The sequence below is a fragment of the Siphateles boraxobius genome, unplaced genomic scaffold (genome assembly GCF_051911475.1).
Source record: "Siphateles boraxobius isolate OS27281-9 unplaced genomic scaffold, OSU_SipBor_1 5, whole genome shotgun sequence".
Classification (NCBI taxonomy): Eukaryota; Metazoa; Chordata; class Actinopteri; order Cypriniformes; family Leuciscidae; genus Siphateles; species Siphateles boraxobius.
In genome coordinates, this window is record NW_027509141.1 from 32,838,249 (window position 1) to 32,848,379 (window position 10,131).

The 10,131-nt window shown below is 41.3% G+C and overlaps 1 protein-coding gene and 1 long non-coding RNA gene across 3 annotated transcripts in view; one reads left to right on the forward strand and one right to left on the reverse strand.

The window, feature by feature from the left end:
- The window catches only part of cdk18 (cyclin dependent kinase 18), an 81,339-nt gene that overhangs the window by 44,336 nt on the left and 26,872 nt on the right, over positions 1-10,131 (forward strand). For both annotated transcript variants that reach the window (XM_077204012.1, XM_077204013.1), the window contains exons 3-4: positions 1,866-1,993; positions 3,758-3,883. In XM_077204012.1, coding sequence (XP_077060127.1) covers positions 1,866-1,993; positions 3,758-3,883 — 254 coding nt within the window. The remainder of the gene's footprint in view (positions 1-1,865; positions 1,994-3,757; positions 3,884-10,131) is intronic.
- LOC143711895 (uncharacterized) overlaps positions 3,037-10,131 on the reverse strand; it is a 32,212-nt gene continuing 25,117 nt past the window's right edge. The window contains exon 3 of the long non-coding RNA XR_013194931.1: positions 3,037-3,128. This is a non-coding gene — a long non-coding RNA (uncharacterized LOC143711895). The remainder of the gene's footprint in view (positions 3,129-10,131) is intronic.

Below are 10,131 nucleotides of genomic sequence, written 5' to 3' on the forward strand. Positions count from 1 at the left end.
CAGGGTATAATTCGCTCATATCTTAGGTCTGGCTGGATATTGAATTCGATTCACAACTTTCGGATTCAATTCAATTCCAATCTCGATTCAATATCAATTCATGTGGATATATATCATGTTTCATTAAAAAAACTAAATCTGAATATTATTTCACATGCAAGGCTTTACAGGGTTAAAGAGAATGAAAACAGCATTTGTTGATTGAATTTAGAGAGAAAATTGACAGAATTTGAAAGGTGAGACTGTTTCTTATAAAAAGTAACAAGCACAAAGATTATTGTTATTATTATATCGCAGGTGCACAAAAAAATTACATAATGTTTAGTGCAGTTTTGTTTACGCATCAACTGAAAACAACACAGAAAACAGCAAGAGATTGATTTTAGGATGTATGAATCCCAAGTTAAAATGAAGATTGATTAATCAATATTGTCAACCCAACCCTAATATTCGGGGTCATAACAGGGAGGGACTCCAAAACAGCTGTCGCGATCATCTCAGATAGGATTAAAAACAACCGTGGATAATGCGACCGCGTCGACCAGCCGTCTCCGCCAGATGTGGCATTTCGTGGCGTTCCCGCCTAAACGGCTCCGATAAAGAGTTCACTTGTGCGGTCCGGAGAGGATGGGACCTGCATAAATGAGAACGGATGAACCTGGCAGGCAATTCTCATTCAGCGGTGGGCTCGCCCCAATAATGAGGTGGATCTCAATTATGCCGGCACAGGGCTGTGAAATGGACCGGGGTCACCCACCCTGACGCCTCTGGAGGCCCTTCAAGCCCCCTCGTCCAAATTGAACTGATGGAGCAGAAAAGCCATTTTGATTTTCGTTCTCACCTCCGAAAACACGGTTTGGCAGTGATAATGCCAGGCTGCCGTGGGCATCTGCCGTGCGCTTGTGAAGGGGGTCGTTTGGTCCCTATCGGACGTGCCGTATAGGGGCGTAATTGGATTTGTGCTGACAGTCTGTTGACACAGACATTATTAATTGGGGTGGCTGGATTGACACGCACTTAGATAGCCACATCATAAATGCATGAAACTCAGCGCGATAATTGCGATAGGTCCACTAACTGCGGTGGGCTTGATTAATGATGCCGTCATCAGCATATGCCAAAGCTGACCTCACGGTTATTGAGTTAGCGGGCTAATCAGAGAAGAGGTGGGACGTCTATGGCTCATTCGCACTCAAAAGCAGCACGAGAGATTGTTGAGGCTCTTCAAACGACTTTTATGACCTAATGAATACCATTGAAGTTTCTGGATTAATAGAGGCAACAACCAAACAAAGCACAGCGGGATCACTAAAACTATAGGCTTTGAGTACAGGGACAGGCTACAGAAAAATTTACGTTTACTGTATGTACCAAGGATTGTTTTTATTTGGAGTGAATCTTTTCAACATGTTCAGAAGCGCTCACTTACAATCTCCTGCTTCTTCCATTCTTCCCTAAAATGCACTTTTCCTCACCTATCACTCAATACCACCAGACACAAGAACGCTGTCAAATACTTCTTATAAATATTAAATGAACTGAGACTACAGGACGGTTTCTGAATATCAGCTCCATCTACTGAACTACAGTCAGACAGAAAATCCTTACAGTATTGACCAAATAATCAACTCTGTTTTTCTGGTTGCTATTATATGAGCAAATTCAATTGAGGAAATGATCTAAAATCCCAAACAATTTCTTAACAAAAAATACTAGCACAATTACTAAATAAAATAAAATAATAATATAATAAGCACAATTAAGTAAAAAACTTGTATGAATCAAAGATATAGACAGAGAACTATGGGTACATAGTCATTTACATATCATTAAACTAACTGTAATGGTTTGATTGTGTCCTACAGGTGTGGTGCCCAATAGTCTGGGTCTACACAGCCTGCAACCCAGTCCAGTGGCTCCAGACAGCCAGGCTCAATCTCCCACCCAACTGCAGTACCGCAACAAAGTCCAGCACCGCCGATTCTCCATGGAGGTGAGTCTCATCTCATCCCTCTCCAGCTCTTTCCTTTGAATGAGCCCCAGTGATCCTAAAAGAACAACACAAGCTCTGCTTGTAATCTTGTCTGAGTCCTTAATAAAGTCCTTGCCAGAGGCACAAAAGCCTCATTATCAAAAGCTTTGTTTCTCTGTAAGGTGACACCAGGTAAAATAAAATAAAAAGAACTAAAGAGATGCCAACTTTTGCATTCCCCATTTTGTGATGGAAATGATATGAAGATATATGAAAAATATTTAAAGCGCTTTAACGAAAAAATGCAACGTTTCTCGGGGAATGCAATCATTTTGAGAGAAAATGCAAGTTTCTTGAGAAAACACAATAATTTTGAGAGCGAATGTAAAGTTTCTCAGGGTAAAGCAATACTTTTGAGAGAAAATGCAAAGTTTCTCTGGGGAAAGCAACACTTTTGAGAGAGAATGCAAAGTTTACCGGGGGAACACAATAAATTTAAGAGAGAATGCAAAGTTTCTCGATGGAACATTTTTAAGAGAAAATGCAAACGTTTTTGGCGCATTGACATATAATTTTTTCTTCCCAACTCATATTTATCCCCATCACCGCGCCCCCTTAGGGGCTCCATATAGTTTCAGGCAAAATAATTTATTAATCAAAATGTATTTCTAGAATGCTTTTCACAATACAAATCATTACAAATAAAAAAAGAGAAAATTCAGTAACATTACTTATTTCATGCATATCGCTAAATGTAATCTGTCAATGTAATTCTGTGTAACTGTGTAATTCAGTGACATATACGTATACGTCTCACAAATAATAGTGCTGCATACCTGCTAGAAAAGTGGATTCAAAATAAACCATGCCAACTGGATTGTCGAATGTCAAGAACAGAGTAATCAGAGTCTGCACTAGGCTCCTGCCTTGATCATCTTCCTCGTTCTTCTCCTCCTCCACCATAATCATACATGCGATTCTATATCGAGTGTACGAGAGAAAAGTCTCGGTTGGAGGCGCATGAGAAAGATGGGGTCCATCATTAAATGGAGTGGAAGTATTACCTGTAAGTTAGTCTAGAGCAACAAAAGACAGACTCTGCATTCGGAGTGTTCTTTGCCTCAGCTGTCAGCTTTCTTATTCACTGGCCATGAATCTACAGGGGGAAAATTGGAATGAATGCCCTCTCCCATTTTCAAATGCGACAGCTTCTTTCTGCTCTCGTGAACCTTTTATCTGCACCATGCACCCTTATTTTATTCCCACGGGCATGAAGCGAGAGCGCCGAGGAGAAAGGGAGGACTTTTTATTCCCTGGTTTTATTGAGAATTACTTGCTAGTTTTATTGCACGACCGTACAAACTCAGCCACAAGGCAGAGAAGGAGGATTCACAGGGAACTCTCTCATTTTTCAGACCACATAAGATTCCCCCTTCATTGCCGTGCTATTTTCGGGCCTCTCCTAACCGTGCAGATGAATCGAGCTACGAACTAACTTCTTACATGCGAGAAGATACAATGATCTTTGTTTGATACAATATTTTGTCCTATCCTGCCTCGGCGTATTGAGATTACGCCAGAATCCTTTATTGAGTGCGAGTCTTCATAAGTGACAGTTTCTCATTGTCATGTCAAGTTCGCCTTGGTAAGAATAGTCCGCTCTGCCTATAGGCGTAGAGTTGTGTTTCGCAGTGGAGGAAGCTGTCATATTCACCTCGACTCGCTTTGCTTTATACGTGTGCAAGCTGAACGCTAATAGCTGACAGCTCTTTGATGTGTGTGCAGGATGTAACTAAGAGGATGTCTCTGCCCATGGATATTCGTCTCCCACCGGAGTTTCTGAAGAAGTTACAGATGGAAAGCACTCCACCATGCAAACCTCTCAGTCGCATGTCCAGAAGAGCCTCACTGGTTAGTACCCAAACTAAACTCACACAGATGATTCGTTAGAAATCAAACAAGGATATATCATAGTCTTAAGTTAATGCTAATATCTACAGACTAACCCAACCCTACTGATGCAATACAACTTTTTTCATTTAAAATAGAATTGAAAGATGTAATTATTTTCTTGGAACAAAATAGCTACAGTAGCAGAGTAAACCTGTCTATTTACATTCCAAAACCATTAGAGCTTCCTAACTATAGGCAACATTTCTTTCATTCTTTGGCATCATATACATGCAAGAGTGTGCGGAGGCCTAGTTTTTTGTCAGACAAAATCTCCTGCATCTATATTTTTGCAGATATTGCAATCACAGAATGCATGGCAGTATGTAAAAATGAGGTTAATGTCATATATGATCACTAGGGGTGTAACGAATATAATTTAGTACATAGTAATAGTATATACTAACAAAAAATATTCATGATTCTGAAGTTGAAAATACAGAATTATTTTAGACGAATATGCTTACACTCTATCACTGACTAGATATATTTAAAATAATGTAGGTCACTTTTTACTGGTAACATTAGACATTTGGCATTATCAGGACCCACAAATATTCCCACATTGCATTATTATACATTATATTCAACATTATATATAGCAGTTTAATGTAGTACTGACACTAAAACTCTGGAAAGTTGATTTTTTTTTTCATACAGTAATTTTTATTTTGGATGAACTATCCACAATACATATTGTATGGAAGTAAAATAATGTCAAATGTTTTTGAAATAAAAAGCCTGTTGAATTGCACTACTTGAAAAAAAATTGCTTTGCATTAACCATGCTTGCATTTTAATGCATTGTATTTTTAGGGCTTGCATTTTTATGGGCTGAAATTCAACATGGTTGAATATTTAAGCTGTGAATATTTCAATTAAAAACATTTCAAACACATTTTCATTATTAAAAATTCAATAATCCATATTCACCATTCATATTTCACTTCCCAAATATTCTAACTGTTTAAAAATACAACCTATAATATTCAACAGGCAATTTTCGTCCATTTTATTTCGCTTTGCAAATTCGCTTCCACAAATTCAATGGTTCAAATTCGACAGTAAATTCAACATTGACGTCCAGGAACTGCAGGAAAAGCAGTAGATTGCCGAGCATACTCTCCATCTGCTGTTAGTCGATCTCACCAGCAGGGGGTGCAAAAGCGCGTGTTGTTGACGAAGACATTCATTCATAAAATGGAAATGATTATCTGTGACAGTATATGCGGAAAAGATGATAAACACACAAAAGCCTGTGTTTATGTTTCATTCAATAACTTCATTGTTACTTTCCCTGTGTATTCTACATGTCATCAGCTTTCTCTACCATGAACAGGATTATAATCGGTTTCCCTCAATACCTCATACTCAAGGATTCCCTTTCCGTTGGGACAAAACGCTTAACACATACAGTGATATGAAAGACCAATCTTGCACCATATTGGGGATGTAGGCTGTAGGCTACTATATAGGCTACAGGCAAGATGATGGACTCAGATTATAAACTTTACGCGCAAAGTTTCATGCTGAGCGTTTCGTGATATACTGGCATAAAATCAACTCTTGATCAATTAATACTAACACTTTCTATTCTATTCTATTCTATTCTATTCTATTCTATTCTATTCTATTCTATTCTATTCTATTCTCTCTCTCTCTCTCTCTCTCTATATATATATAAGTCCAAGTCCTAAAATGCCTACGTGTATTGCATTAGCTTAAACTGTGATCATAGCACTTGCATATTGTTGTCCTCCTATTGTTAGTTTACCTGTAAATCGCTTTGGATAAAAGCGTCTGCTAAATGACTAAATGTAAAATTGGCTTGACATTGGACATTCGCACGTTTAGGGACCGTCTCTAAAGTTGCATACAACATTGGCATGTACGTTTCTAACTTCAATAGCAAACTTAAATTTATTTGAATAAATATCAAAAATCCAAAGGGTGCGCATTATGCCTGACACTACATGAACACTTTGCAGTTGGTTTTATGACTGTAAGTCGTTCTCTTCAAATGCTATTGAAGTTAGAAACGTGTATACCAAAGTCGAATGCACTTTAGCGACGGCCGCTAAATGTGCGAATGTCCAACATCAAGCCATCTTTATGCCAGTCTATCACAGGGAAACGCTCAGCTGTGCGCGTTATTCTGAGTCCATCTGCTTGCCTGTGAGTTTGAACTTTTACATCACTAGTCCATTAAGCTACGTTAAGCGTTGTATATGTCCAGCAGGGGAATCCTGAAGTATTGATGGGGAATAGCCTGCATGCAGCACATCGCCACAATATAAAGTTAAGGCAACTAAACAACCAAGAGAAATATATGTCAACCTCAAAAATGTAACATTGGATCTGTATATCCGCATCGGGGAATAACATTATGATCTCGTTCACGGTAGATGTCGTATCTTCAGTAATAGAGGAACTGAATCACGCACTATAACTGTAATAACACTTTATTGTCGTCCAAGCTTACAGAGTCTACATGTGACAGGAATACTTTCTCATCAAAACCCCCCGTCTTCCTCTACCCCCAGGACCCCACATGATCCGGAAGGTCCCCTGCACCTCTTGTGGTGTGGAGAGGAACTGCTGTAAACTATAACCTAAATCTCAGGATACCACATCCCTCCCCCCTTAAGAGAAAAAATACTTAGTATTAACTATGGTAAGGGAAATTGAACATAATACTGTTAACACAGACATACACGTGTAGTATTATTTTTTTTTTATATATATATAAATGGAAATAACTCCATGAACAGAGTTAAAGAGAGAGAAGAAAAAAAAACTAACTAGGAAGGTGGGTAGACTGCCATCCTTCCAGTGAGTCCCAGAGCTCATTCTTGCTCTGACTTGAGGGATCTCACTACTATTTCACAAAGTCTTTCAGATAAGCAGGAATCTGTCTTGTGCGCTCGGAACGGCGCGGCCCAGGAAGTGAATCTACTCCTGCTTTTGTCTGTTCAACCACGGAGGAGTGTGCTTGGTCTGTCTCAGAAGCAATCATTCTCTCTCTCTCCCCTATGGTGACGGCAGAGTCTGCAGGCAGGGCCTCCAGTCCTGTCTCTGAAACCTGAAGACTGACAGGCTCCTCCATCCTTTCATGTGTGGGCATTTCACCGCTCACTATTACATGGCGTTTTCTGATTTGATCGACATGGCGCCTGATGACTCTTCCATCTCCTGTCTGTACGGTGTAGGATACAGGTCCGGTGTTCTCTTCAACGACCGCAGGTATCCAACGAGGTCCATGACTGTAATTTCGGGTGTACACATCATCCCCAGGCGAAAAACTCCTCCACTTACTGTGTGTGTCATGTTGTTCCTTCTGCGTGAGTTGTTTCTTCCGTATCTTTGACTTCACATCCGGCAGCAGAAGATCCAGTGTTGAGCGCAACCTTCTGGACATAAGCATTTCAGCTGGTGACAATCCAGTCGTGGTTTGCGGGGTGATTCTGTAATTAAACAAAAATCTAGCGACTCTTGTTTCCAAAGTGTCTCCCTTTGTTTTCTTTATTCCATTTTTGAACGACTGTACAGCTCTTTCCGCTAGACCGTTCGACGCCGGGTGGAATGGTGCAGATGTTATGTGCTGTATGCCATTCTGTTTTAGGAATGCTTGAAACTCTTGGCTTGTGAAGCAAGTTCCATTATCCGATACTAAGGTCTGGGGCAGACCATGTATGCTAAAGCACTGTCTGAGCTTTTCAATGGTAACTTGACTGGTTGCTGTACTTGCTGGGTACACGTCAATCCATTTGGAGTGTGCATCTACAATGACAACGAACATTTTCCCTAGAAAAGGGCCGGCGTAATCCACATGCAGTCTGCTCCAGGGTGTCTCCGGCCACTCCCATGGATGTAGCGGTGCTCCTGCTGGAGGATTTCTGTTTTCCTGGCATGTCTGGAAGGACTGCACTTCCTTTTCAATTTCGGAGTCCATCCCTGGCCACCAAACATATGAACGTGCTAAACCCTTCATTCTACATATTCCTGGGTGTGTGTGGTGTAGCTGTTTTAATATGGCTTTCCTACCCCTCTGTGGAACGACCACTCTCGCCCCCCAGAGCACACACCCATCTTTCACACTCAGCTCCAGCTTTCTCTGACTGTAGGGTTTGTACAGTGTATCCACCTCCCTTGGCCATCCTTTCAGACACCAGCCTAGCACTTGGGTGAGTGTTTCATCCTTAGCGGTCCACTGTCTAACCTGTTTTGTCGTGATTGGTGGGTCCTCCATGACCTCCAACATGAAGACATGGTCAGACTCGTCCTCTTCCCCTGTTTGTGGCAATGGTAACCTGCTCAGCGCATCTGCATTTGCATGTCCCTGCCCAGGTTTGTATATGATTTTATACTCATACGCTCTGAGGAGAGTTGCCCACCTCTGCACTCTCGGTGAGCCCATCTGAGGCACTGGCTTTTTCTCATGAAAGAGGGATATCAGTGGTTTGTGGTCAGTGCTGATTGTGAATGTTCGTCCGTAGATGTACTTATGAAACCTCTTGATCCCGAAAATGATAGCTAACCCCTCCTTATCGAGCTGTGAGTAGCGCTTCTCTGCTGGTGTTAGCGTGCGTGACATGAAGCCCAAAGGTTTTTCACTACCGTCTTCCATGACATGTGACAGTACGGCGCCTAGCCCGTATGGCGAGGCATCACAGGCGAGCAGTAAATCTTTGTCCGCTGAATAGTGACCCAGGACTTTCGCTGACTTCAGCAACTGTTTTGAGTTCTGAAAAGCTTCTTCCTGCTCTTTGTTCCATACCCACAAAACATCTTTCCTCAGCAGCTTATGTAACGGGGCTAAGCGTGTAGCTAGACTAGGGAGAAACTTGTTATAGTAATTCAAGAGACCTAAATAGGCCTTTAGCTCAGTCACTGTGGTTGGTGGTGGAGCTTCCTCTATGGCCCTCACCTTGCTCTGCACTGGATGTAAGCCTTCAGCATTCACCACATGCCCTAGGTATTCTACCTCATTTTGCTGGAACGCACATTTGCTTCTGTGAAGTCGCAGGCCAGTGTCTTTCAATCGACTAAGTACCTCCTCCAGCGTACTCAGGTGTTCAGCTTCGTCTCTCCATGTCAGAATAATGTCGTCTAAGTACACAGCTACTCTTGGAAGGCCTTGTAACAGGTTTTCCATTGTTCGCTGGAAGATGGCGGGAGCTGACGAAACTCCGAAAGGTAGCCTATTGTAGGTGAACAATCCTCGGTGTGTGTTTATTGTGAGGTACTTCTTTGAGGCATCATCCATTACAATCTGTTGATAGGCGTGGCTTAAATCGAGCTTGGTGAACTGTTTCCCTCCTGACAGAGTATTAAACAGGTCTTCAACACGGGGAATAGGGTATTGCTCTAGTGAGGAGGCACTGTTAACGGTTAACTTGTAATCTCCGCATATTCTGACCGACCCATCTGGCTTTAAGACAGGAACTATGGGCGCGGCCTGTAAGCCTGTTTATTGGTCCAATGAGGGTTTCCAATAATACAGGTGAAGGTCTCTGCGTTTTACTGTCTTCCCTTTTGCGCAACACAACAAGATTAAATGGAACACACTTTTCTCATATGTATTGACTCGTTATTTCATCTGACTCCATAAATGAAAAAGGGTTTTAATGATATCTGGGTATCATTAAAAGTGAGCGAATGTCTGATTATTCTTTTGAAACTCTTTAATTATGTTTTACCCGTTCAGATTAGGAAACTATGCCGCTTAGAGGTCCTCACATCTACTGCGGGTCTCACGATCACAATCTCGTCAGTTTCGTCACTAAACAGAGGTTTTGACTAATATCTCAGACGGTCGGATTCACCCAAAACACAATCAGAGATACTTTTATTTTAGTCCCCTTGAATTGCATACACTTGAACTTAATTTAATAGTTATACTTTAGTAGAGGTTTTGGCCCTATTATAGGTATGAGTCGACCAACGATACTTTCCTCATAATAGTTTAGACTGGCCAAGCCCGTGATCTCTCACGTACACTTATCTAAAGTTACATTAAATTAAGACAGAGGTAAAATAGACGTACCCAAATTTAGGCTGGTCAGGCAGCGCGTTAGCTACCCCTAAACGGAATGCCCCGTCTCTACAAAGCAAGTACACTTGAACTAGTGACAAAGTATTAGCCGTCGCCAATCTGACGCAGAATTGCGGGAGCATACGAATCCGATAATCTCCTTGGGAGAACAAAC